The following is a 27273-nucleotide window of genomic DNA, read 5'->3' as shown; positions in this document are numbered from 1 at the left end:
TTTAATTAAGATATCATTTTACGCAAGATTAACAAACTGAAGTATTAAGCCCTTATAATATAAAACACAGAGGTTAAACTATTTTGTAAAATTACAGTTTTAGAAAAGGTTACCAAATAGATAGTTGGGCGTGTTGCAGTTACAGTTAAGCCACTTTACTTTCTTTCATCATTTCTAAGATTTACTTGAGTTGAAAATTAAGGCAACTGATCAAATAAAATGAAGTGGTTTTGGGTACTAGTAAAATTAAATTTCTATTGTGCACGAGTAAAGTTAATTACGTAAGGACTAGAAACTATGTTTTTATAGAGTAGTGATTGTTTAAATTTAAAGCATTTATGAGTATTTTATTTTTTTGAAAACAATAGTCTAAATTAATATTAAGCTTGTTGTATTAAATTAAGGCAGTAGTATCGAACATCTTAAATGCTAAGAAAATAGTTGGGCTCTTGGTTTTTATCATATTCATTAGTATGAATCTAATCTCGGTTCCTTAACAAAGACATTTGTATACAGATAATGGCGTGTTGTAGTTTTAGGAAATTTATGTTTTACATTGTGGTTACTCCAACCAAAACCTTATTTTACACTCCATTTAACACATAAATATAAATGAAAACGCTTGTCTAAAATGCTGACTATCTTTTTTTTATAAAATTTTTTGTAATTAAAACAAGGCTTAACAGTGCGACTAATTCGATTATGTAATAATATTAAGTAATTTTTTACAGAAATGAGCAGCTTGTTTAGTGACATTACAGTAGGCCTAAAATTTGCCAATAGAAGTTATGACGTATAAAATTCAAAACTGGATAACACTGTTGTGCCTGCTTACGTTAGTTCTTGTATCGACTAAATTAACAGCAAATTCGTATATAAAAGACATTAACGAAGAAAAGAATACTCAAAATCCGAACAAAATCCACTACAATGAAATTACCGACTACAATTGTAACAAAAGTGATTTACGTTTCAATAAAGTGACAAGAGGATGCGGTCGAATGAAAAACAGGTTACCTAATCGAAGTAGTTCTACTTAAATTATCATTGTTGTATTTCAATAAAAATGGGTTGTATATTGCACTTGTTGTCAAATTATTGAGTTTCTGTTTTAGACTTCTTAAAACAATTAATGATGAATTGTTTTGTGCACGTTATCGAGACAATTTTTATCAGCTTCAAGGAGAACATCTTTCGTCTGTTTTTGCCGAAGTTTTGGGCATTCGTAATGTACCCACAACGCATGTTTACAAGGTACTTATCTAAAATCATTAAATCCTCGCTGATCATTAAAATTTAATATTTAAACGGTTATTTAAAGGGTAATCATAAAAAATATCACGGTTTTTACTTCTATGCTCACAGTTTGAACCCGAGTCACCAGTTTGGAAAAGAGTTGCAAAAAGTTTAAAAATTGCTGGATGGCAACCAAATGCTTATGTTATATTAACAAACTTTGTTTCTGATCTACAACCGGTCAACCTACCATCGTTTATACGAAACCAAACAAAGATACATAACCAACATCTACATGTTAGTTACAGTAGCTTTTAATTATATATAAAACTTACGATTTTAAAGATTGATGTTAATTATTGTTTTTTAAATTTCTACTAATAATCAATTGCCGTGTAGACGAGCTCTTTGGTGGATAAAGTTAAACTAAAAGAGTTGGAAACTTGGCCAGATTTAATAATATTCGATTACCTTACTGGCAACATTGATCGTTTAGTTGGCCATTTTGTTAATCTTCAGTGGGATAAGGATGCCCTTAATTATCCAGCTCACAATGTAATGATAAATCCAAACGGTAAGACCTAAGCAATTTAACCACTATTTTTAAATAAAATTAATAAGCATAAAGTGATAAAGCTATAAAATTTACATAAGTGAATATTATGCAATCATATTTTTTGGACTCTAAATTTTTTTCCCCTTTAAAGGATTCATTTTTTAACAGGTAGTATCGTTTTTCTTGACAATGAATCGGGTTTTATTCATAGTTATAATTTGCTTTCCAAATATCAAGATTTTCATGCCAAGATTTTAAAGCTAACATGCGCGTTTTCCAAATCAACCATAATATCCATAAAAAAATTACAAGCAAACAATTCTTTAATTGAACATGAAATAAACAAAAGACTCCTAACTACAAATTTGAAAACCTTCGCGTTATCATCTAAGAATATTGAAATTTTAAAACATAGAATTTCTGAAGTTTACAAGCATATCCAAAGCTGTATGTAAAACATATTGGGACGAAATTGTTACTTTTTTAAAGGTAGCGTTTTTTCAAAGCTAGAAATAAAAACTACAATTCTTTTCGTTTTATACAAATTATTAATTTAAAAGGGTGACAAAAAACTACAATTCAATTGATTTTTATACAAATTATTAATAAAAAGGGCGATCATACTATACACTAATGCGATTTTTGTTGTTTTAATTTTTTTAAAGAATACTTTAAACCAACATGATTACTCATCGTCATCATGATGGTGCGTGGGGTTATCTACACAGGGATCCCCACATAATGTAGTGCTAATCTTTTCGGAAAATTCTCTGTCCAAGGCTTCAAATCCACCTTCCAGAGCGTCTCTCAAAACATTGTTTGGATCGCCAGCAATTACTTCGATTTCAGTAAGGTTAAGAGAACCCCTTGGGGGCTTGATGGGCAGTACGTAAAGCTGTTTACAAGCAATCAAAATTAAAGTTCAGTATCGTGTTTTAAGTAAGCATTGTAAATTAATAACTAATTTGTAATCTGTTTAATAGAATATATAGCAAAAATGTGTAATATTCACTTACTAAAACGCCCATGTCACGAATCTTTTTAGCTGGTTCAGCAATTTTGTCTTGAGATATACCATCGGTAATTAAAAGCGCTACGTCGCGTGCAACTGGTCTATTACCGTTTATCGTGGTAAACATGACATTAGATGCATAGTCTAAAGCCTGGCCAGTATGCGTACCTATAAAACACAAAATATGACAATAACATTGTGTAATTTATGAATTAATATTTAAATATGAAATTTATTGTGAACCTTGGCCATCATACATCATTTGGTCAAACTTTCGAATGAGTGCTCCCATGTCGTGAGTAAACTCGTTTAAAAGGATCTAAAAAATGAAATTTGTTTTTCAATGTTTTTATGAATGCTGTTTGTGATTATTGTTGGTGCAAATAAAGTAATTAAATTTTAACCTGAGATTCTGTATCAATTTTACGATTGTAGCGAAATATTCCAACGTTGGTTGAATCTTCACGAATATTAAACTCTCTAAAAATAGATTTACATTTTAAGCAATTTTTTACCTATCTCAAATCATGCGTTTATTTTTTTTGATTAAATTCTTACTGTAAAAAGGTTTTTACAAATTCAACCATAAGGACCCAGTTGTCGGCACCAACAGATGAACTTGAATCAAGAATAACTACGAAATCCATCAACGCAAATGGTGGGCAAGGCACTGGAAAATATTAAAGTTAGGTTCATTGTTTAGCTTAGCTTATGTCAGATATGTAACATTTGTTTTGTATCTGAAGGCAAGTAACGTGGTTCTACCAATTAAGTGCATGTTTATTGATTAAGATAGTAATCTTATGGATTAGTTTTAAAAAATACTTGTTCTGCAACATATTTCCAATCCTTACGTACATGTATATTAAAGTACTTACAGATACAACATGGTGCTGGTCTGTTCCACTCCTCGTTTCTTTGACATTGGTTGGTGATAGGAGCTGGTGGATATAGTTCATAGCCCTGTGCTTTATTGCACTGAAAGTTACATCTTGATTGGACGTACCTGGCGTTTGTGCATTGAAAGTTCCCATGACGAAGTCTTTGCGGTGGGCATTCCAACGCTGTTGAACAACAACTAAAACGTGTTAGATCAAATTTGTACATAAGCCAACTTCAATCTTAATTTGAGATAAAATCTCAATCACGCATTTTTTGGAAATTTTCATGTCGTAAGAAGACTTAGGTTATGCATGAAATGTCATGTTAATGTTAAATAATAAAAACAAGGGGAATTCAATTTGCTAAAATGTTGCCATACGTTGACATTCTGGCTGTCTTCGACTCCACACTCCCTCGTATTCTTCATTAATGTACGTAATACAAGTTAAAACTTTTGTTTCTGGGTATTTTAGTTTATACCCCTCCTCACAAGAAAACCTAAAAAAAGAACGTTAATGCCTTACATTATAACATGCATAAGTGAATAAGATGCATAAGTAAATTAGAAGGAAAAACATTGCTTACGTGCATCTACTTCCAACACTGTTCAAAGTCGTACAAGTCATTCTTCCGTACTTGGGAGCTTTTAATCTTTTACACCGTATGGGTTTACAAACTGGTTTAGGTTTATCCCATTCGTCAAAATAACCTGGAAATATAAATACATAAACCCCATTAAATATGTTAGTATTTTTACAAATACAAACTGTTCATACAGATTCTTATCTTTTTTAATGGAGTCTTTAGTTTAGGATAATACGTTTAAGAGTATATTTTCTTATTATTTTATTCTATTGTATTATCAGTTCTGGCAAATTGGATTGCCAATACTTTCTTTAATTATATAGGGTTTAGTTTTCGATGTTTTGTTTAGTGTGTTTTAATATTATACATATTTTCTGTAATTTTTATTTAACCTTTGATTCGTAAGGATAAGATTTCGAATTTTGGATGAAATATTTAAGTTTATTAATGTTGCATATTCCCAATATAATATTCTATATTTGCACATGGTTACAATAGATGCGTTTAACAAATACATAAAATAACTTTTTAGGTTTATAATAACGAACAACGTACTATACAATGTTATTTATATTGAAGAAATATAAATTAAAATAGGAAAAGGTAAATTAGCGATTAAAAAGAGGTAAATTTAAGGTCGAAATTAAAAATTATATATATTCATGTGCGTTGCTGTAACTTTAAACACATCATGCTTAAAAAAGCTTTTTTAATTTGAGGCATAATTTACATTTGATATTATTCACAGTTTTTTAAGGGTTTGCTTGTTTAATTTGTTAACGGACCTAATTCGAGGCTAAAATAAGAAATAAGCTGTAGCAAGCTTTCATTTCGAATTCACCCTCGAATCCACAAATTTCCGACAGGTCCTGATCAAACTTTTTAATGCATTGATATTTAGGATCATACGCACCCCCAGTTAATATCAAACCTAGCAATTCTTTTCTGGTCCAATTAATACTGTAGGTGAATTCGTCATTTCTTTGTTTGTTTCTGAATGGTATTTGCTCGTAAATATCTCCATAACGTTCCTGAATTAGTTTAGCAATACGCGATCTGTTCTTTATTTTTAGTCCTTCAACAATCATATCTTCAAGTAACTGTGTAATTTTTTGCGATAGCTCCTTGACATTGCCAGCGATTTTAATAGGTTTAATAATTGGAAAAGCATATCCAAATATAGCCAGCTGGCCGCCTGGTTTTAAAACTCGTTTGACTTCGTCGAAAAATTTTGCCACATCGAAATAATGAACCGACATCCCTGCTATTATAAGGTCAGCACTTCCGTCTTTTGCTGGTATTTCCTCGGCAATTCCAACCTCGTACTTTATATTACTGTGTTTGTTGTGTGTAATAGCTGTTTTTATTTGATTTGGGCTAGGGTCAATCGCCAAAATATTTGTAAAATAACTTTGAAAAAGGTGTGTTGCTTGTCCACTGCCACACCCAACATCGATCATCAACTCAAATTTTCCATTTTCCGAAGTCAAATTATCTCTGGTACTTTTAATTATTGCTTCAGCTAGCTCACAATTGTAAACTGGTCTATATTTTTTGTAGTTTTCAACTTTTTGCTTTTCTTCGAAGTGTCTGTTCATTTTTAACAAAGTTGCTTCTTTTTTATTTAAACAGTTTGTGTTGATTTAAAAGTAAACCAAAGAGACTAGTCAGTAGTTAAAGGTGGTGTATAAGTGACTGTGACCCTTTTGTATAACTAAAAAAACAACCTATAACCCGGATGTACGTATCATCACGTATACTCTGGTAATTAATATCATTTGTTATTCTAGTCTGGTTTGTTGTGTTTTTAAATGTAAATAAATTTAGTGACTTATGTCACACGTTATTGACATTTTTCTTTGGTCTACTAATTATTGAGTTGAAGCTAAACTAAAAGTATTTCGACAAAAAAAATAATATCCTGGGTAATAAAAAAAATCGGTGAAGTAATAATCGACGTTAATAAACCAAAGCCTTAAATCAATATAAAAACTTTTGATATAAGGGTTAATCTTTTAAATAAATTTGATATAAATATAAAACCATGTGTTTCTTTGCATTTGTTAAGAAAAAACATTAAAATGCATTTTATATGTTCTTAACATGGCGTAGAATAATAAAAAGCGTGGTTTTTGGGAACAAATTTTGTATAAAATGGGCTATTAGGTGCAAATACCTTATTTTTGTCACATTGAATAAAAAAATGTGCAACATGCAATGCAAAACAGAGAAAAACAGCATTAGATATGGGCGGGCATGTTACAAGTGCATAGTACCTCTATTCCTACTATTAATATAAACTATTTCTTACATGAAAAATGTAAAGGTTTACCTACCCTGCTAGTCCAAGCCATGTCTGTGGTGATAATAGTGGAAATACTTAAAGTAGTAATAGTAAACGTATTGGTAAAAAATAAAAAGAAGACAAATAGTAACTTACCACAAGTCAACGTGTCACTACCCTCCATGTGATAACCCAGCTTGCACTTGAACGAGCAGGAGCTGAATGGTAGATTTCCTTCAGTACAGTCCATTTCCCCGTACTTGAACTCACCCAGATCATTACAGTGTCCATCTGTTGGGTAAATTTAAACATTACATGATCTGATAAAGGACTACCTTATTTAAATTTTATATTATCTAAAATTGCTGAATTGTTTACATACTAAACTGTTAACATTTTTAGAGAAAAAAGGTATAGTTTTTAATTTTTGTTTTTTTATTATGCTGCTCGATCATTTTAAAAGCAAAAAAATAAACATTTATTTTAGCTATCGGGTGTAATTATCAAAATTACACAATATGTTACCAAAGTTCGGGTTTTTTAATCTTGTTTTGAATCGAAAAAAACGCACAGCAATTTGCTGACTCACTTATTGTTAAACAAATTAAATTTGAAAATTGTAGGTATGTTGTCCATAGGCTATAATATTATAGGTTACCCATAACAGGTAATGTTTAAAGATATGCGCAAGGAAGGTCGATTTGTTTTATGTTGAAACCACAACCCACGCATTCTAATTAAATGTCAGTATTTAATAACAACTCAAATAAGGTTTTTGGAAAGATGGTTATCAAGTTTACGCGTTTCTTGAGTCACCGCAATAGATAAACTCTAAAGACATACTTACTTCCACGTAGGCACGAAGTTACGTTGAAATTACAAAAATCCGCTGTACAACAACATCGGCAAACTGACGAAGGTGGCTTCTCGTTGCATTGAATTTGCAAGCCTTTACCAGGCGTCCATGCCATGTGATTATTCTGTAAACAATATTGTAAGTATTCTAATTTTTACAGAAAATTTAATGCAAAATACCTATAGGCAACATCGTCTTATTTGCATATTATGGTTTTGTTCCTAAGGCTATACGAATTCGTTTAATCCAAAACGTATTCGATTTACTTTTTACCTGGATATGGTTTGATCCACATGCACTTAGGCGTTTACACGACTTTTCTACAATGGGAAAATCACCCCAGCCCCCGTGACGTAATTGAGTTTGGCACATGGTCTATATAAGCAAAAAAATTGTTTTTTTTATTTTATCATTTTTTGAATACGAAAGCAGCTATTAAATATTCATCGTAAAATTACTTAAATTAAACAAATAACCTACTTCAGATTTAGGACATTCCTTCATTTCTCCCTTTTCCTTGCATTCAGCCTCACCCGCTGCATTTTCACAAACCCAACACTGAATTCCTAATAATAAATATTTAACTTTTTTTTTAAATAACGTTATTGAAAACTGCACTTATGCTAATCGCATTTTTATAAAACAAGCACACTTTTAAATGAGTTAAACTGTTAAAATTACTTTTTGTTTCTTTAGGATTGCAATATACATGGTTTAAAATTAAGTTTTTTTTTACTATACAATACATTTTTGTTTAAATTTTGTTTAAATAAACTTACCTAATACAACTGGCAAAACGATAACTACCAAAACTGCTTTATAAGTCAACGATGTCATTGTTTTATTTTAACTAAATGATTTATTGCTACAAAACCTAAAACTTAATTTTATAAAGTTGACAATGTGATTTGTCTCGACAGATAGAGTATTGCTTTTTTCTATGGTAATAAATCAATTTAATTGTTTAAAATTGGCAAAAAAATGATTTATGATAGACTTATTAAAATACTTTCTACGCCCAACAATAATACATGTGCATTTATAGGTAGGTATCATACAACGTGTATTTTTGCATTGCCATAATAAACTTAACTACTTTTAATTACTACATGTTGATAATTTTTCTTAAACTGATTACAATCTGTATACAGATAGGGCTACGATTTTATGTTTAGAATACTTACCAATGTGAGAACCTCTATTTATAAGCAGTCGGGGTACTGATTAAACTAAAAAATATGACTTTTTTAATTCGGTACCTGGTACGCGACCGCGGCATTTTTAAGCACTGGTGTACGTGAAATTCGTCACTAACAAAAAAATAATGCGTGTGGTTTTATTTAGTTTAGATGTTATAGTGCGAACATGATGTTCGACCTTTTTGCGTAAATATTTATTAAATTCTAAGTAAATGTAATTTTTTCGTATTTTGGTAGCACAATTAAACACCTGCGGTCGATTAATTGTACTCTAAACTGCCTTAAAATAGATGACCCACACCTTGCAATAAAATGTATAAAGCTTATCTCTGTACCAACCTCTTCTTATAGTTCCTAATACACATTTATTACTAAAATATTTAAAAAAAGTTGACGAATGCAAAAATGTTGGGATGATGCTTAAGGCAATTATAAAATATTACTAAAGATTAAAACTGAGATAACCGGGATAACCTTTATCAGTGGGATCTAAATCTGTAAAAAGAGGTCGCCTTATTAATCAAAACGCTTACTACCCGACAGAGTTAATTGCCTAAATTCCTAAATTTTAAATTTCGTCTATATACAAACCTTACCTTAAGCCTCTTAAAAACCTGCTTATTCAGTTATTTAAATATTTTGGATATACTTTTTGTAACCGCTTTATTAATTAAAATTTTTTATAAGCTAATAAACAGTTTACGCAAATTTCTATAAGTTCAACTTATAAATTTTAATTGCAAACCTTTATATTTGATTCAGAAGCAAGCTTTAATTTAAATTACCGCTGTTGCAAATTTAACTTAAAATTAAGTGTCGCTAGTTGGCAACAAAGAATAACAAAAACGGTATTCAAGATTTGAATTTATTAGAACGCTGAAGATGAAGTCTTAGTAATATTAAACTTATTGAAGATATTAATAAACAGCCGCTTCCTACGTAAAAACATGAAGCAACAATTCCACTTGCTTCAATTATTGCACCTAAACATAAAACAAAAATTAAGTTCTAAAATGTCGTGCAAGTAAATTTAAAAAAACAATCGATAATGTAGCTTCTTAAATGACTTGATATATAAATTAAGGCCTTACTTATTAATGTTAAACCTCCCATTCCAACTGCTTGCGAAAAAATTCCAGAATAACCAATAGATGGACCGTAACTGTGTTCACCTAACACCGTTAGAAATAAAAGTGTTATCATCACGTCGATACCGCCTAGACACAGTCCGATAAACCCACAAGCTATAGTCAATGGGTAGAATCCGTTTATTAAAGGCGTTATGATATATATGGCAGCTCCAGTCACTTCAATAGCTGCCTATAGATAAATGCACAATTATTAAAAAAACGATTTCTACTATATACCAGCAGCAACAATTAAAAGTAATTTGTAATGAAAACCTACCTTATTTTATTATTTTAAGTTTAAATTAACCTATTTTTATTTTGTATATATCTTTATTCTCGATGTGGGAAAAAAAGAGTAACATGAGTTACCCAATCTCGAGTTGCCTTTAACAGTTTGGGATATTATAGAGATAATAATTGCCCGGTAATTATGCTGCTGATTAAGTGCGGACTCAGCAGGAGTTTATACCGTTTATAGCGCCTTACTCAAGGGCGCTACATCATGAGAGCAGTGGGGATTGAACCAACGACCTAATGGTGGTGTTGTTAATATATATAGTAAAATGCCAAAGTGGTCGTACACGCTAAAGCACATTCTAGGGTACCTGGTTTGATTCTTACTACTGCCATTTAGAGTTGACATTTTCAAAGCTTACAGCATATAACTACGAAAAGTTAGTTACTTTACCAATGTTGGCATAACATGTTTTTTCTTTAAACGGGTGGATACAAAACCCCACAAAATCCTTGAAAATATTTCACCTACAGACAACGCTGAAGGTAATATGGCTGCTTGCATTGGTTGCAGGTTTTTGCCTATAAATAACAATAAAACGTAAAAGCAGAAATCGGTACGATAGTATAACGTAATAAACTTGCACAACTGGCTAAATTAAAATGCGAATCGCCCGATTCATATTTTTAACGGGCGAATTGGCTTATAGGCCAGGGCTGCATTCAAAACTTTTGAAGTAACTTATTAGATAAGTGACTAAAAATAAGCTAAATGTAATTTACCTTGTGTACCAAACACTACTAAGTAGGAGGACCATGTATAATAACCAGTACCAAACATAACCCAAGTAACTCCTAACAAAATAAATCGAAGATCAAGAAATAAATGCAAGTAATATTTGACCAGTATCTTCTGTAAAGTACTTTCCCTTTTATCTGAAGTTAATTTTGGCTTGTAAATAGAATTGTTTGTGTCTTCTATTTTGATTGTGTCAATAGAGAAGCCCCTTATTTCACAAATATCATCAATGTAGGGCACTTCATTTAACTGATGTTCCTTGCTGTCATAAACAATTGTTGTTATATTAAAACAGATTTTTATTTGCACAATTTTTTTGGGATTTCTTACCTATAAGTATTTGGTATTTGGTTGTTTGCGTTTTCATCCTTTCTTATTTTATTTTGTTTGTTTGATGGTTTTGGATAACAACTTTGTTTAAATAATGCTCCACACACAGCAACTTGTAAATAAAAACCAGCTAAAATCTACAAAAATAACATTAAATTAAAGTTACTTTTTTAAAAAGCTCACGGATTTAGTGTTCTTACTATAAGTGCTCCTCGCCAAGTATACATATTAATAAATGTTTGCAGGCCAGGACAAAAGAAAAAACTTCCTACAGAGCAGCCAATAAACTGTACTTGCATAGCAATTGTTTTGTATTTTTTAAAACAGGTAGGTACCGCGACAATGGCGACCAAAGCACTAACCCCCATACAAATACCTTTTAAAATATAATAAAAGTTTGTTAAAATTATTTTGTGCTACCAAATCACTTTTTGACAATATATAACATGAAACTTTAATTCTGGCATTTGGCCATACCTGGCATGAAGCCAAGGCTTATAATATTGAAGATAATATTTGTTGAGTAAGATGATAATAACAAGAGAGCTGACGCTAGAATGCTAAGAAACATGACAATAATTCTTGGGTTGATGTACTTGAGACATGCTGGTGCAACTCCGTCTGTCGTTAAAAAACTTGTTTACCTTTCTATTAAAGTCATCGTTAATCAAATATGTAATTGAATAAGTTAAACATTAACTGTAAGCACATGGCTGCTATTGCAATAGCTTTAATACCAAGGCATCTTTAACATTGCAGATAAGAATGGCTAACTTAGCTATACTTTATTTTACTTACTAGATATACAAAGACCCAGTTGATACGATCCTGTAATCCACGTAACTTGTGACAAGGTTATATCATATTCTGCTATTATTGGTTCATACAAAATGGAAGAACACCGAAAAACACTAAGCCATATTGTAGCAATGTAGGTGCTGCCTAGCAGGATAGCAAACTTATACAATTCCATATGGATTTTATTTTCAGGCCTATTTTATTCAGTATATTAACAATTGTGCAGAACGTTGTCTATGTGATTGACTTTCCTAATAATAAACAGTACTACTACTTTACATCCTGATCACATAAATGTTCAGTGATTCATTGATGCTTTGCTTATATATAAATAAAGGTTCAAGCGTTAATACAATTATTTTGTTATCCATTATAAAACCACGAAACATACATGTGTATAAAGTTGATAATATCGGACGCATAGCATATACTTAGCCTTAGTTTTTCAAAGTTTACTGCTATAAATAAGGGGTAACCCAAATTTATTTGCACTAAAAGCGCAGTCGCTAATTCGGCTTCAGTTAGTATAGTTCTAACGTCTTTTGTTAATTCTGAACGATAGCCTGTGTCACCATCTACAATTACACGAGCATATTAAATTACACAAAATACAAGTTTTGTTGATCTTAATCTTTGTTTATTTATATATGTTCTTTTTTATATTTTTTCGTTTATACACTCCCTTGTTTACTGCTATTTAGTGAACAAGTAGTATCTGCAGATACCATTCATTAACTTTCCTATATCGCACAGCCGTTTAAACTGTTATTCCAGCTGTTATCTTTACTTAGCTCTCGTTGTATTTGACCAAGTGTGCTTGTGTATAGAAAAGCGTGGCCCTATTCAACACTTCATACTTATCAAACAGTATATTATAAATTAAAATATTTACATTGTTGTGCTTTGTTCAATTTGGTTACCCTTTATAATGCGTTTTTCTAGGTTATTGTGACTTTGCGGTAAAGTTTCAAAGTTTGATTTCTATTTCTGCACGAAATCTATTTTTAAGATATAAATCAAAAAATATAATTTAAAAAAATAAAGATGATGTGTTGTCATGTCGACGATGCAAAACTAACATAGACATCAAACACCAAAATTCCACATTTTTCATGTGGAAACACTTTGTTTTGATGTCAATTTGACAACCAGTCAGATGGTTTAGATTTTGTTTTAGTGTGAGCGCGTGCTAGATGTATTAAACTTACTGGCCAGTTGTTGGCTATTGTACGTTTACGTATATTGAACCCCATGATATTTTTTTAAATAACTTTTGGATATTTAAAGGCGAACTGAGATGAGTAATGGTGAAACTAACATTAAGGAAATGCAGCAAGGAGGTAAGCCTTTTAAGTCTGTATGTTAGCTCTTATGTCAGTATGTTGTAGTATCCAAGAAGATTTAACGTTATAATTTTTTTTTTGGTTAGTCTTAATGGTAATTCAAGACAAAGCTGGGACAATAAAATTAACTCTATAATTAGACTGTGTAGTTTAAATTTTTCTTTGCATACTTTCATATTTAAAAAAACATTGAAGCTTTTTAGCACCAGCATATAATATTACTAAATATGCCTTGGTAAAAAAAACTAAACCTTATTAGCATCAGCATAAAATATCACTGAATATGCTTTGCTTTAATAAACATCATTATCTACATTTTGGTTGGTAATCAAGATGGACATATTGAATTTATATGAGATATATATAAAAAATAACACACCGGCAGCGTGGTGTAGTGATAAGAACACTTGCTACACTACACATGGGGTCGTGGGTTCAATTCCCACTGATCTCATGCTGTAGCGCACTTGAGTAAGGCGCTATAAACGGTATGAACTCCTGCTGAGCCAGCATTTAATCAGCAGTATAATTACCGGGCAATTATAATCTATAATATCCCAAACTGCCACAGGCAACTCGAGACTGGGTCGGAGTAACTGATGTTACTCTATGTTTAAGTCGCGCATTCGACTTTCCCACATCGAGGATAAAGATATATACAAAAAAAAAAAAAATTTACATTTTTTGTTGCACATGTTTAATTCATTTATAATATAGAATGTAACAATGTTGAGAATTTTGCACAAAGCGAAAGGACTGGACGTAGAAATGCCATTCTAGAACCCGAGGGCTCACCAGAAATCTTATCTTTAAATTTGAAAAAAATGTCAGTTGCAGGTAAGACAATTTCAACATGTTAAAAAACATCAGTTTAAAGAGACATATGGTTAGGGACAAAAACATATGATAGTGATGGGAGATTATGTTTTTAAATTGTTTTAAAACAGATGGCAAGTACATTTACATTTAAAGTAAACTACACAAAATTATGAAATTTTGAAATTGTTTCAAATATATATATATACATTTTAATTTTTTTAAAGTAAAACTAATAATCTTTCACGTAAATATATTTGTAGAAACCCAACCATCGACATCTAATTTACAAAAAAGCAATTAAACCTATCGGTAGGCTCTAATATTCATTTATTTAAATACAAAGCATATTGAATTTAGATAACAATTTGTTTATTTAAATTAAAAGTATGTCAGCATCTTTTTACTTGTATGATAATGATATTGATTCTAATTTCAATTTCTTTTGTGCTGCTTTTTTGGTTGAGCGTTTAATTCACTAGTTTAATTATTTTTCTATTTAAATGTTTGTAGCAAATATATACTGTGAATAAGCCACAAAAGTGTCAAATGTTTAGCAATGTTCCAATCTAAGTAGCCCAGTAAATATACTACTATTAATAAACAACTTGAAAATAGTATTATTTAAGTGAATATGTTGGTATATAAATATAATAAACTAGACTACCGCATATTTGAAATGGTAATTTATAGTTGTGATTTTTTATTTGAGTTTATATTTGGTGCGGGAATGACACTGTGTGCTAAAATCTTAATTAGTATTTTTTACAATTTTTATCTACTTTGGAGTAGTAAGCTATCACTGTTGTATGTTAAGTGTTATTACCTATTAAATTAAAAAAAATTGTAATTCTTTTTAATTATATTATTGCTGTGCAGTCATATTTTGCTTCATATTTTTTATTTTAAATTAAAACTTTTTGCAATTGAAAAATATATGTGATATTGATTTTACAGCCTAGCTTTGCAAAAATGTAAGAGACTTTTCATTAAATATTCATCTATAACAAGTTTATATCTCATGTTTTAATTTTATTTCATATTTTAAAGCTGTTGGGTTTTAAAATTCTGCTGATTAAAAATTTGATCAATATTTACAGTGGTAACAGGTTAAAAAATATAAAAAAATTATACACACCATTCAAATATTGGTACAAAAATATAAATGAAGTATAAAAATTACAAAATGCATAATTCTTTAAAAATTGAGATTTTATTATTATTAAATTACTACAGATTCGATTTAGTAAATCTCCTAATACTAAATGGCTGAAGTGAGTATGTTGGTTTTTTGTTAAACACCAAGTCACTTAATATTCGACCAATCACAGGAGACATCTTAAAACCATGACCTAAAATAAAAATTATATATATGAAATTTTTTTATCCAAACTTTAAAATTGTGTTGTGAGTTTTTTCACCTGAAAATCCAGCACCAATAATAACATTTGAATATTTTGGATGTCTATCCAAAATAAAGTCGCTGTCCGGTGTAACCTAGAGCATAAATATACAAAATATTTTATTAAATACAATAAACTGACCTGTATATATGCTTAATATTCAATAACAGTTTTAAAGGGGAAACCCGATCTCATGGGTTTTCATTACATATTGGAACAAGCATTTTCTGTGTTAAAAAATCAATTATAATTTAAATGTAAATAAATGTTTTAAAAAAGTTTACTGAATAGATGCAGGTTTCTGTTACTGCAGGTTCAGGGATAAGATTAGGGTAGTGGGCCTTAACTGAGTTAGCAAGAAGAATTCTCATTTCTGCCACTTGCTGTTGGTGGCTCTCATCATACAATTCTCTGAAGTCTGGATCAATTGGAACACCATAATGATTACAAACCTTAATTAAATCTCACATTACTTTTTATGTAACTAATTTTGCTAGTTTTCTTACTTGTAAATTCATACCTGTAGTTTTTTATAATTTATACATAAAATTTTTAAAGTGACCAATTTTTTGTAGTTTGGTTATTGCAACATTTAAATTAAAACCAGGTGTCTGTGATATATTATTAATAACCTTCATTAACCCAGGATATTCAAAGATGGGTGTAGAATAACAATGAATATCTGCCGATTTTATTATAGTTGATGGAAATCCATTGCTTTGTTTATATAAATTTGGATTCCTTGCTTTCCAATAAAAGACCTCTATCCTTTGAGGCTAAAAGTAAATTTGTTTTGTGATTTTTTAATTTTTAGAATTAGATTATTGATTTTTATAATACTATTCATTGATCAATTGTTGTCAGCATTGTTTATTGATTATATAAACTATTGGCATTTGCAAGAATATGTTACACTTTTACCCGAATTATAGGTTGTTTGGATTAAAAGTTAAGGTATATATCTTATTCTAAGAAGAGATATATCTTTTTAAAGAAAATACCTGTATTGGTAGTTGTAAATCAAGTGGCTTGAGAACTTTGTTTATCCAGGAACCACAAGTCAACACCACGGCCTTTCCTTTAACAATTTTACTTGAGTTTGTATTCTCTATTGTTATCTCAACAATTTTATGATCATTTACGCTGATGTTAACTACCTTTGTTCCATCACAAATGGTTACACCTTGTGAAATACAAGCATTCTACAAAAAATGATATTTTTTTTGTCTAGTTTGTTATGTAAATTAAATTTAACTAACTTTGTTTACAAAAATTACAATTTTTTTTACGTTTATTATTATGTGTTTACCTGTAGTGTTTTAAGGCATTTATCCGCCTTTAAAACCCCAGCATCGGGCTCATATACTGTGTACATTTTTTTGTCTTCTAAGCCTAAAAATTGCTTTGAAATATCGTGAACCACTCGGAAACTCTTTGAATTTAGTTTTAGGGAGTCAATAACATTTTGTTTTTCGACCTCAGAAGCACACATGGTTAAAAGTCCAGATTTTCTAAATTAATTAAAATTTTTTTAAAACTAACATTTAATTCACATTATTATTAATTGAATAATGGGTATATTATAGTTACAAGTTATTAATACCCTACACTAGCAAATGCACTCCACTTTCTTTTTCCAGTTGTTCCCATGAATCAAAAGCTTCTGGCATCATTTCCGCATACTTATTAGTACTATAAGCATGCCGAATAATCCTGGATTGTCCATGTGAACTTCCTCTGGAATGGGGCAGTGGAAACTTTTAATTAAAAAAAATTAGTTTTTTAATTTTTATAAAATATCTTTTTATTTATTTTAAACGAATATTTAAAATGCTTTAAGGTGCTATAAACCCTTTATTGGTTTATAGTATTAGTTTATAGGCATACACAATAGCATATTTAAACTTTTTTAATTTAGAATGTGAACATACAGACATATCTGCATATGGGCAGTGGATTGTAAATAACATTTGCAAACTAAATTGTTCTTTACCTGTTCAATAATTAAAATATTTGTTGAAATTTTGGAAAGGTGAAATGCAGTCCACAGACCTTGTATTCCAGCTCCAACTACAATGGCATCATAAATCATGGTTATTTATAAAATATAATTTACATTAATAATTTAAATTGTTTTGTTTGGGCTAATCAGTCAGTATCAGATTAACTATGTCTGCCAGTCAGTAGTTGCTGCGATAGAGTTGGTTGTTACAAAAAATTTTGCTTTTTTGTTTTTAAAAGGTGTTGAAAAACTCTTTAGAATTTGCACAAAACTCGGTCGACTAAAATAGAAAAAAATGAATAATTAAGATTATGTGACTAACACGTTCATTTGGATTAAATTTTTGTTTTGGGCTTGACTTTAAAATTTATAAAGATTTAAAAAAAATTTTGTTGGACACGGTATCTAAAAAAATAATTTAAGTAATTTAAAAAATCAGCCATGCGTAGTAAAGGGATCAAATTAGTTTTTCGCTGTAGTACCGTTTAAGGTTTTACAAGTTCCTTTTCAATGTTTTTCATAGGCTGTGTACGTATTTTACTAGGGATTTGATTGTTTTAGTTTATTTAGAACATTAATACTTTCGTAAATTGAATAATTAAAACGTAAAGAAACTAACATTTTTTTATTTTAAAATAAATAAAATGATGGCTAAAGTTATATATTTAAATATTTTATCTCAGAAATTACCAATTTGATGTTAATTAGACATTTGCTTAATTTGGCTGTCTTTGATTTTGATATCACGAGTATTTAACAATAGAAAACAAAGGAATACTTATTAACAATGAGTGAAGTACCATCACCAGATATTGTAGTTACTGTTTCTTCAAAGTCGAATAATATTAAAGGTAACTGTATAACTGTATAATTAACACCGGCAGTGGGGTGTAGTGGTAAGAACACTTGCTACACCACCATGAGGTCGTGGGTTTAACCCCCATGCTCTGATGATGTAGCGCCCTTGAGTAAGGCGCTATAAACGGTATAAACTCCTGCTGAGCCAGCACTTAATCAGCAGCATAATTACCGGGTAATTATAGTCTCTATATTATCCCAAACTGCCACAGGCAACTCAAGACTGGGTTAGAGTAACTGATGTTACCTATATTTAGGTCGCGCATTCGACCATCCCACATTGAGGTTTAAAATACATATACAAAAAAAAATTAAAATAATTATAAACCTGTCAAATAGTGTATAGTTTCAACATGAGTACAAATTGTTAGCGTTTAATAAAAATACAATGCTAGTGTGATGATAACGATGTTCATTACATATTGGTGTTCATTACATATTACATGGTGGTATTAAGCCTATTACATGCTTGTGTTATCGACATGATTAAAATACAAACATAACTTAATAAACCAAAATAATCTTTTTAAAATAAATATATATATATATATACTTTTTTATAACTTGTACACATATTTAAGTGTTTAATGTAGTGCAAATGTGTAGACTTTTTTAAAGTTGTTTCATTTTTGTTTAGGTTGTACACCTTGTGAAGTTCAACCACAATATGTTTATGAATCTAACGTCCATTCACAAAACATCTTATCAATATTAAATCAACAAAGAAAGCAAGGTTTACTCTGTGACATGACAGTAATTGTAGAGGTATGTAAAATTGATTTAAAACTGCATAAATTACTTGCTACTTATTTTTATATTTTTTAGTCTTTTCTAATATTCCTAAAAGTGCATATATTTGTATTTAAAAATATTAAAAAAGACTAAAAAATAAAAATTAGGTAGGAAAATTTTCCAATTTAAAAATATATGGATTTTTTTGTTTGTTTTGTTATTTTAAAATTATGTTTTTAAAACCTTGAGTATGTAATATTGTGAACCTGGCTATTTTATAAATAAAGTAAAAAAATTCCCAGTGAGCTGGAATTCATTAATTTTATGTGAAGTAGTCAGAAACCACTTAAAATGAATAGTTTAATAGTCCAGTGCGCTTGGTAACCATACTGTTAACATAGGGGCTGTATTAAACTCTGTTCTAAATTTGAATAATCATTTTCTGACTCACAGTGAGTCAGCATTACCAACAATATTTGCTGACTAAATTATTTTGAAGCAATTAAATTAGCTCACAAAATTATTAGATGTGAAATTTAACAATTAATAGGCTTTGTTGTAATAGGGGTGTGCCCATATGGTATTCTTTTATTATAAGTAGTTTTCACACACTTCAGTTGCTTCATCCAATTTGGTAAGGTACTACATGATGACTCAAATAAATTGCTATAATTAGAATTCTAGTAAAATAGGAAACTTGAAAGTCCAAATTATGTGGGAAACATATTTTATAAATTTTTGTGTTACTACAAACAAATTTTTTTTAAAAATAATCATTACAAGTATATAAAGTTTTCTAAAAATTTTTTAGTTATTTTGTAATTTTTAAATTTTAGTTAAAATGTGCCATATTTATTACTCTTGCGCTATCAATATATATTTATACAACCCATATTTACAAGAATATAAAATAAACCCGTGTCATACTTGACATATTTTATAAATTGCCATTCTTTTTCAGGGTGTTGAATTACAGGCACACAAAGCAGTATTGGCAGCTTGTAGCACTTACTTCAATGGAATAATCACGGATCCTGCCAATGTTAGTCACAATATTGTTCTTGAGTTGAGCAGCATCAGCAGGTACTTAAAATAACCCTAATCAAAAACTTACTTCTTTAATATGGTTGTGCAGTTTAGTCATAGTCAAAATTTGTATATATTTAAAATTTTCATTTCATTATGTCATTGAAATTTTTTTTAGTGTTAATTTTAAATGGTAAAGTAATTATGATGGAGAATTAAAATTGTTTTTGTTTAGACTTGGAATGGAGAATTTATTGGATTTTGCATACACTTCAAAATTAACTGTTTCCAAAGATAACATTGATCATATTTTAGCTGCTGCAAGAGAGCTGGACATTAAAAACTTAGAATACTCTTGCCTAAACCTTTTGAAACAGGTAGGAAAATTGTAGTTCGAATTGTAATATTACAACGAAATAATGGGAATTAAAATATGCTAAAAAACTATATTAAATTAGGTTTATTGTTATTTTATGATTACTTTCTGGTTACAATTAATAGCTTTTAATTTATACTTTAGCCTTACTGCTATGTAAATACGGAGGATAATAAATTTTTTAAAGTTTTTTTATGATGCTGATTTTTTGCAATTTTTTTATTTAGAAACTAAATCAAGAAGCAAATGACCCATCGGCACCAACTTCAAATTGTATGAACTCAAGCGCATGTCGTAACAGTACCATTTCTAGGTCAGTAACCTTTTATTTAGAATGTGCCACTTCTGTTAGCTTTAGTGTGCCTTAAACACAAAGGGAAAGCCCATTATGTAAATACAGGTATTAATTATCAGACACAAAGACATATTTGCTGAGTAAGAAAATACAACACTTAATGTCTGGAATTGTGTGTTGAAATCTTATTTTTTTATTGTTACTAGTGTAAAATAATGATCATTATCGATTTCAAAAATTTATGTTGTTAATAAATTTTAAAAAATAATTTTAATTTTTGTTTTTATTTTCGCAGAAAAATTGTTCAGCTGCCTAGATGTGGAAAATTAAAAGGTAATTTTTTGTTCAATTAACCATAATTAATAAATTTTAATCTGTTTTTTTGGCACATGCACTGGTAAAATTGTTAACACTATCTAGCCAGGAAATAGTTATTCCACTGACAAGCTTAGTCAAATAGTGATATGTCAAACTGCTGTGTCATCGTTTAGTAAATGTAACAGTCAGTGCCCATGGCTTATTATACAGAAGCCTCTTACACAATATTTTCTTTTGTTTGCAGACAAACAAACTTAACAAAAGGTTCAATTTAAATTAATTATTTTAAATTTGAATAGTTGGGTTGCACAATTCACCTTTACAAATACCAAATATTATTATATATATATACATTTAAGTTTTTTTTAGTTTAATCTAAGTTTATTATATTAAATATGTAGGCTAATTTTTTTTTTGAAATTAAAATTAAATTTTAATTTACAGTAAATCAGCCTATTTGCCCAAAAGAAACTGATAGTGTAAACGTGAGTAAAAATTATATGTGGATATTTATTAGTGAATGTTTTAAAGGCAATATTGTATTAAATGCATTATTAGCCTTTACTTGTATACTTAACTACATTACTTTAAGAATGTTTGTGGTGTTTTACATGTAGTTATGTTTAAATGTTTTAGTATTTTATAAAAGGTTTATACAAATAAGGCATGAACGTGTTGCAGAACAGATTTAAAACACGGTCTATTTCAAAAAAAGTATGAATCATTTTTTCCTCAAATAAATTTTTTACCTTTTATGTATTTTAGAACAAGCAAGAGGATTGCACAAACCGAATGCTACGCAAAGGAGATTGCCCTTTATTGGCTCAACTTAGCCTTGAGTCCAAACCTCAACCTCAAACTGATGTAAGGTTTTGCCATACTGACTCACCTAAGAGTAAGTTCATTTTGTATTTTTTTTTTAAATCTCAGTTATTTTTTTTTTTTAATTTGTTTCAAGTTTTTTTATTTCAATGTCAATACCAGAAAGATGTCCTTTTTTCAAATATTGCATTTAAATTTAAATGTAGTAGTAAAATGTATGTAATACAGCAAAATCTATTTTACAGTTTTCGTAACAGTGCCCTTTTGTTTTAATAATAGGCTTTATTTAATTTTCATTTGCATTTTTGCAAGTGTCAATCTCGATTCTTTGTTTTTTTGGCTGGTTTTACATTTTTTGGTTTATGAGAAAAAGATGACTCACTTTCGATATTTATTTTGATGACTCATAAAAAACATTATTTAAAATTGTGCTGTGTGAGCTATAACTGCATTGTGGTGTAGCTGTCAATTATTCATGTAATAATATTAAAACATTTTAGCATTAAATCATGTTGTTCAACCTGAAAGACATTTTTCTTCTATAGATGGACCATGTCTAGTGCCTAAAGGACAACAACAGGTACATATTAATCCTAGTAAATGTGCTTTTTTAGAATTTAACTTATACACACATTTATGTTAAATTTATTTAAGTTTATTTGAATTTATTCAATTGCTTAAGTTGTGCCTATAGTCAGGGCTAATACATAAGAGGTTATTATCATTGTTTTTTAAATCTGTTTTATCGTAATTTTAATGAAAAATGTTAAATGTTTGGTTTGTTTTAAAGTTAAATATGATGCAACTTATCCATCTGCAAAGATTGAGAATGCAGAAAAACGAACAAAAATGTCCGCAAATGAAAATGTGCGATACCTACCTCTCTAAATCAAATCAGTGAGTAAAATTTTGATAAAACTTAAATCAGTAATTCCAAGAAGTTATTGACTTAGTAAATGGTTTAAAAATAAGTTTTATTTTTATTTTGTTTTTTCTGATTTTTGTAAAGTTTTAGATTATTTTAGGTTTTAATTTTAACCAGTCATAAAAAGTAAAATTTTTGATAAATTTTCCACTAATTTAAATACCATGTAACTACATTTAATAATATTGCTAGCTGTGCAACTATAATAAAGCTCCTAGGCCTTAAATAAACTGTCCAAACAAATTGTGCCTTGTCATAGTGATGTTAATATTGTGGATGTACGCAAGTTAAATAAATGTTGTTGAACAACTAAACTTACCATAACCCATATTACTAGTTAAACTTCATTATGACCACACATTTTTTTTCTATTAGTAATAAGTTAAAATTAATTAATAAATTATAATTTTAAATAAAATTTTTGTGTGATTAATCTTAAAGGTGACACATTTTATGCCAGTTATTTAACCATTATAAAATTAAATTGTTCATAATTATTAAAAAAAAATCTGTGAATTTTACTAAATCTAGACAAGATCTTAAACCAGAGATGGGTTGCACATATATTCCTCCTCCCTGCTCCTATACCTCCTCTTCATCCGGTGGTACTCCCTTCTCCACATCCACTTTTAACTCAGACACAGATGAAGCTCTTTCTGCCGATGAAGATGGAGAAAAGATGCAGTCAGTTGACCTCTTATTAATTTAAAAAATAATTTGATTATTTTGACTAATAAGTCTAAAGAACAAAAACTTTTAAATTGCGCAATATTTCAAATAAATTTTAACAAATTATGATCCTTTTTTTTATTTTTAGATGTCCCTTGCTGTCTGGTGCTAATAGTGGATGCTCGAAACTCCGCAAACACTCCGATGTTGTTCTTCCATTTTCTATCGAGGAAATCACCAAACTGCCCAGATCTGAATTACAAATTCTATTAAATAAACATCCAAACCTTAATGCCCAACAGGTGCTAATAAAATCAAGTTAAAAAAATACATTCTTTTTGTATTGTTTGGTAGTCTAAAATGAGTTTGAACTACCATTTGGTATAAATGAGTGGATTTAATAATTCAGTCCTTTTTAATTTTTTGCTTCGTTACTATTTGTTACCAAAAAATGTAAAATTGTGAGTTATATTTGCATCTATGTTATATAAACTAATATTAAACAGATAAATGCAATGCATGAAATAAGAAGAAGAGGGAAGAATAGAATTGCTGCTCAGAGATGTAGGAAAAGGAAAATGGATTGCATTTTAGCTTTACAAGTTTGTAATATTTTTATAAATACAAATAAATTTTGATAACAGTTATGCAAGACTACAACCAAATTTGTATGCCTTTTACATTATTTGTTTATCTTATTTAATTGCCAAAAATCTAATGTTAGTCTGATAATTTCCCTGTTCCACACAAACAGAAACAGCATTTTATTTTTTTAAGGCATTGAAATTGGACATACATACATTATTTTTATATATCATTTACATTATTTATAAAAAACATGGTGGAATTAAATTTGTGGTTTATCAATTTTTCTGCTGAAATTATGCCTATTTTAGTGATTTTTTAATGTTTTAGCATTTTCAATAATAAAACCACATTCAAGTGTTTATAATTTATGTTTAGTACGAATTGAATCGATTAAGAGGAGACCACAACAAACTGATGAACGAGAGAAGGTGTGTAAAAGAAGGAGCTCTCACATTATCGCAACATTTTCAAAAAAGATACAAAGAGGTTTGCACAGTATTTGTACAAATTTTGTTTATAGATGACAACAATTTTTGTGAATATTTACATTTACAGCTTTAAATATAAATTATAAGGTTTATTAAAAAATAGTATTTCAAGTTAAAGAATTCGAATAAGTATCTGCAAGTTGTCTTGTTTTAAAATACATTTTTTTAAATACAGTTTTTTAGCTGTTTATTCCTGTAGTTCATTTTGCGAAAGGTGTGATTTTAAACCTATGCAAATAAAAAAAAAATAATATGTTTAGTTTAATTTTTAATTTTTTAGGTGTTTTCTGACTGCAAAGCTAAGATTTGTAAAAAGTTTTGTGAAAAATCTTCAACTTCTACAGAAGAGATGAAAGATTCGAGTGTTGATCCAATAATGGCTTCAATGGAACAATATTTTAAAGTGATTTTGTTTAAAAATACTAGTTTTAACTTGTTTAAAACTAAATTTTAAAATTAAAAAGGCCTTTTTGTATTAATATTAAGTAATTAGTTGCAGTTGCAACAAATATTTGTCTGCACACCAATTTTTTTTTTTTTTTTTTTGGCTTGAAAGTTGCACATATTTTACCCATTTAGAACAATTATTAATAGATTTTATGTGTATTTGATTTAGATATAAAAATATCAAATTTAAATTGTTGTTTCTTTTATCTTAAAAGTGAAATTGCAAAATTTAAGCATACTGTACAAAGAAGATGTAAAAAAAACTCAATTTTAGGTTTGTAATAAGTTTTTTTTTGAATTAGAATGAAGTGGAACAAGCAAATAATTTAGCGGATCGAATATGTAGTGTTCCATGTGAAAATCTTCCCCCAATCACAATAAGTTCAATGATAAACTGTCCCTCTATGACATCATCAGAATTACTGGTGTGTGGCGAGGATAGCAATATGACCGGTAGGCATTATAATCATTCAATTAAAATTTTTAACAAGTTTATCTAAAAAATCATAATCTATTAAAATATTACTTTTTAATAATAACAAGTACATTTTTAGTTGTCATATTGGATAAGTAATGCTGTTTAGTATAATTTGTTTAAGAATACTGTGTTCAATAGAACATGTCTGCACCAGTTAAAACAATTTTTTTTGATAATTAAAGTCATGTTGTTTTAGGATTAAAAATCATTTTGACTTAATTTATTTAATGTTTTGTTGTGTTTGGTATAGATTGTAAGCCTTACAGTCCAAGTGCCTGTTCAACCACCTCTTACACATCGGAAGGTCAAAGTGACACCAGCACAATTTGCTCAGAAATCTTGCCCGACTGCCTTCTATTCACACAAAACCAGACAAGTGTTATATGCTCCCTGCCTGCATCACACCCCTCCTCCGCATCTTCCAACAATCAACCTCCAAAAGAGGAAGAGGTGATGAACGTGGAAGTGATTCAAACATCAGAGGAACCATCCTAGAAAAAAATTTAAAATTTATTTTATGCCTTTTTTTGCTGGGTTAGAAATATTATAGGAAATTTTATCAATAATAGCAAAAACATACTATTTCGATTTTTAAAACGTTAGTGTAAATAATAAGTATTTTTACAGTTCTGTTGTATTACGAGTCAAGTATAACTACAATTATAGCGCTAACATATGAGAATATAATCATAATATTGCCATTTTTTATATTTAAAGTTCAGTTTTGTAACCTGTTTTAATTTAAAATTGTTATTTGCTGTGCTGCGTTTAATTTGCAGTGCAAGCTAACAGCAGGCTAAGACTAATATCACAATCTTAAATAATTTTATATTTAGCTTAAAAAAACTCATATTTTTAAAAGAATGTCATTATTGACTTTATGATTGAAGAGTAATAATTTATAAAAACCTTGATTAAATAAGTGTGCAGTGTAGACTTGCAGTACTTTAAAATGTGCCTTAATGACCTAAGTGTAAGTTTGTTGTTGATTTTTTCTTTTGCTTGCCAGTGGCACATTTTTTTCAGTTTTAAACAAGGTTTTACAATGTAGTATAAAAGTTCCGTTATAGTATATTTATTATTCGACATGTAAAAATTGTTTTGTAAATTTTTTTAATAAAAATACCATTACATTTTAGGTTTTATTTTTCTTAAACAGTAAAGAAAACTAAAATTTTAACAAAAAAGCGTTTTAATTCACGAAACAAGATGCATTACAAATTTTACTAAAAACAAATTCGCGTATTGTTACTCTCGCTAACTTACATTGGCAGTCGTTTTTACCCAAACCTAATGTTAAAAATATTTCTAATTATATAAAAACTATGGGATGAAATACCAAAAACGATTTAAACTTTTAAGACTAATAAATATTAGCTGTGAATGATAGCTAAGCGTACACAACGATGGGTACTAAAAATACTACAGAAATCAAGCGTTTTTATATAAAAATAATAATAATATGGTATATTAAGGTACATTTTTAATAAAATATAGAAAACTAAAAAAACACATTACTTTGTTAATAGTAAATATAAAAATTTTGTTTGTATTATTTAAAAAAATAAGTAAATTGACAACATTACTATAAACCACTGGTGCATGGCGTCACAGCAACCAATCACAGTGCCTTGTTTTAACGGCGCAGTTGCACAAGTTGTACATTTGTTTACATTTTGCAATTTTTAATGCTGTTATGTAGTTTACTATTTGCGTAAGCAATGTGGAATGCAGATTTTTTTAGTAGTTTATATAGTTTGAATGTTAGTACTTTTTTTTTGGTAGT

The 27273-nt window shown here is 29.2% G+C and overlaps 6 protein-coding genes and 1 long non-coding RNA gene across 8 annotated transcripts; 3 read left to right on the top strand and 4 right to left on the bottom strand.

The window, feature by feature from the left end:
• Nucleotides 1-736: 736 nt before the first annotated feature.
• LOC145752954 (four-jointed box protein 1-like) lies at nt 737-3204 on the top strand. Its single transcript, XM_082569337.1, has 6 exons — nt 737-1012; nt 1116-1254; nt 1366-1533; nt 1636-1810; nt 1961-2281; nt 2458-3204. Exons 1-5 carry the CDS (start codon nt 789-791, stop codon nt 2245-2247), a joined length of 993 nt encoding a protein of 330 aa, XP_082425463.1. The 5' UTR covers nt 737-788; the 3' UTR covers nt 2248-2281; nt 2458-3204.
• LOC145752945 (uncharacterized) lies at nt 1976-8344 on the bottom strand. Its single transcript, XM_082569326.1, has 13 exons — nt 8191-8344; nt 7892-7977; nt 7685-7786; nt 7403-7535; nt 6712-6846; nt 4272-4395; nt 4066-4184; nt 3683-3868; nt 3363-3474; nt 3209-3284; nt 3048-3123; nt 2809-2972; nt 1976-2687 (listed from the first exon to the last, which is right to left on the bottom strand). Exons 1-13 carry the CDS (start codon nt 8246-8248, stop codon nt 2478-2480), a joined length of 1581 nt encoding a protein of 526 aa, XP_082425452.1. The 5' UTR covers nt 8249-8344; the 3' UTR covers nt 1976-2477.
• LOC145763631 (uncharacterized) lies at nt 5057-5869 on the bottom strand. The gene has a single exon (XM_082575133.1). The coding sequence runs from the start codon at nt 5867-5869 to the stop codon at nt 5057-5059; it is 813 nt and encodes a 270-aa protein (XP_082431259.1).
• Nucleotides 8345-9449: 1105 nt separating the features above from the next.
• On the bottom strand, nt 9450-12405 carry LOC145763415 (monocarboxylate transporter 12-like). The gene is made up of 8 exons (XM_082574859.1): nt 11902-12405; nt 11581-11724; nt 11304-11479; nt 11104-11240; nt 10758-11035; nt 10424-10556; nt 9702-9930; nt 9450-9593 (listed from the first exon to the last, which is right to left on the bottom strand). Exons 1-7 carry the CDS (start codon nt 12074-12076, stop codon nt 9915-9917), a joined length of 1059 nt encoding a protein of 352 aa, XP_082430985.1. The 5' UTR covers nt 12077-12405; the 3' UTR covers nt 9450-9593; nt 9702-9914.
• A 685-nt stretch (nt 12406-13090) lies between these two features.
• LOC145763606 (uncharacterized) lies at nt 13091-14933 on the top strand. The gene is made up of 3 exons (XR_014288440.1): nt 13091-13241; nt 13962-14081; nt 14324-14933. It is a non-coding gene; the product is annotated as an uncharacterized LOC145763606 (long non-coding RNA).
• A 156-nt stretch (nt 14934-15089) lies between these two features.
• On the bottom strand, nt 15090-17741 carry LOC145752664 (peroxisomal sarcosine oxidase-like). Its single transcript, XM_082568980.1, has 8 exons — nt 17457-17741; nt 17072-17220; nt 16773-16974; nt 16465-16665; nt 16096-16239; nt 15748-15915; nt 15482-15557; nt 15090-15412 (listed from the first exon to the last, which is right to left on the bottom strand). Exons 1-8 carry the CDS (start codon nt 17553-17555, stop codon nt 15291-15293), a joined length of 1161 nt encoding a protein of 386 aa, XP_082425106.1. The 5' UTR covers nt 17556-17741; the 3' UTR covers nt 15090-15290.
• Nucleotides 17742-18152: 411 nt separating this feature from the next.
• Nucleotides 18153-26619, top strand: LOC145752542 (transcription regulator protein BACH1-like). 2 transcript variants are annotated; one of them, XM_082568854.1, is made up of 17 exons: nt 18153-18316; nt 18961-19088; nt 20017-20138; nt 20317-20458; nt 20685-20770; nt 21048-21085; nt 21515-21555; nt 21836-21965; nt 22438-22472; nt 22683-22789; nt 23349-23501; nt 23635-23788; nt 23993-24088; nt 24450-24560; nt 24843-24965; nt 25312-25462; nt 25738-26619. In XM_082568854.1, exons 1-17 carry the CDS (start codon nt 18253-18255, stop codon nt 25980-25982), a joined length of 1926 nt encoding a protein of 641 aa, XP_082424980.1. In that variant the 5' UTR covers nt 18153-18252; the 3' UTR covers nt 25983-26619. The 2 variants fall into 2 exon arrangements, with proteins under 2 accessions (XP_082424980.1, XP_082424972.1); XM_082568846.1 differs by having other exon boundaries at nt 22393-22472.
• Nucleotides 26620-27273: the final 654 nt, after the last annotated feature.

The sequence above is a fragment of the Corella eumyota genome, chromosome 1 (genome assembly GCF_963082875.1).
Source record: "Corella eumyota chromosome 1, kaCorEumy4.1, whole genome shotgun sequence".
NCBI lineage: Eukaryota > Metazoa > Chordata > Ascidiacea > Phlebobranchia > Corellidae > Corella > Corella eumyota.
This window is presented reverse-complemented; position numbering and strand designations above follow the sequence as displayed.

What these genes read in the sequence shown, in the direction of transcription:
- LOC145752954 (XM_082569337.1), top strand. Translation starts at nt 789, where the DNA reads ATGACGTATAAAATTCAAAACTGGATAACACTGTTGTGCCTGCTTACG. An exon ending in CCACAACGCATGTTTACAAG is followed by an intron (nt 1,255 to 1,365) that starts GTACTTATCTAA and finishes CTATGCTCACAG; the next exon opens with TTTGAACCCGAGTCACCAGT. An exon ending in TGTAATGATAAATCCAAACG is followed by an intron (nt 1,811 to 1,960) that starts GTAAGACCTAAG and finishes ATTTTTTAACAG; the next exon opens with GTAGTATCGTTTTTCTTGAC.
- LOC145763631 (XM_082575133.1), bottom strand. Translation starts at nt 5,869, where the DNA reads ATGAACAGACACTTCGAAGAAAAGCAAAAAGTTGAAAACTACAAAAAA.
- LOC145752945 (XM_082569326.1), bottom strand. Translation starts at nt 8,248, where the DNA reads ATGACATCGTTGACTTATAAAGCAGTTTTGGTAGTTATCGTTTTGCCA. An exon ending in AGGAATGTCCTAAATCTGAA is followed by an intron (nt 7,787 to 7,891) that starts GTAGGTTATTTG and finishes TTGCTTATATAG; the next exon opens with ACCATGTGCCAAACTCAATT. An exon ending in AATGATGTATGATGGCCAAG is followed by an intron (nt 2,973 to 3,047) that starts GTTCACAATAAA and finishes TGTGTTTTATAG; the next exon opens with GTACGCATACTGGCCAGGCT.
- LOC145763415 (XM_082574859.1), bottom strand. Translation starts at nt 12,076, where the DNA reads ATGGAATTGTATAAGTTTGCTATCCTGCTAGGCAGCACCTACATTGCT. An exon ending in ACTGGGTCTTTGTATATCTA is followed by an intron (nt 11,725 to 11,901) that starts GTAAGTAAAATA and finishes TTTTAACGACAG; the next exon opens with ACGGAGTTGCACCAGCATGT. An exon ending in AGTAGTGTTTGGTACACAAG is followed by an intron (nt 10,557 to 10,757) that starts GTAAATTACATT and finishes TGTTATTTATAG; the next exon opens with GCAAAAACCTGCAACCAATG.
- LOC145752664 (XM_082568980.1), bottom strand. Translation starts at nt 17,555, where the DNA reads ATGATTTATGATGCCATTGTAGTTGGAGCTGGAATACAAGGTCTGTGG. An exon ending in AATATCCTGGGTTAATGAAG is followed by an intron (nt 15,916 to 16,095) that starts GTTATTAATAAT and finishes GATTTAATTAAG; the next exon opens with GTTTGTAATCATTATGGTGT. An exon ending in CAGAAACCTGCATCTATTCA is followed by an intron (nt 15,558 to 15,747) that starts GTAAACTTTTTT and finishes TTTATGCTCTAG; the next exon opens with GTTACACCGGACAGCGACTT.
- LOC145752542 (XM_082568846.1), top strand. Translation starts at nt 18,253, where the DNA reads ATGAGTGAAGTACCATCACCAGATATTGTAGTTACTGTTTCTTCAAAG. An exon ending in TACCTCTCTAAATCAAATCA is followed by an intron (nt 22,790 to 23,348) that starts GTGAGTAAAATT and finishes TACTAAATCTAG; the next exon opens with ACAAGATCTTAAACCAGAGA. An exon ending in CAAACCTTAATGCCCAACAG is followed by an intron (nt 23,789 to 23,992) that starts GTGCTAATAAAA and finishes AATATTAAACAG; the next exon opens with ATAAATGCAATGCATGAAAT.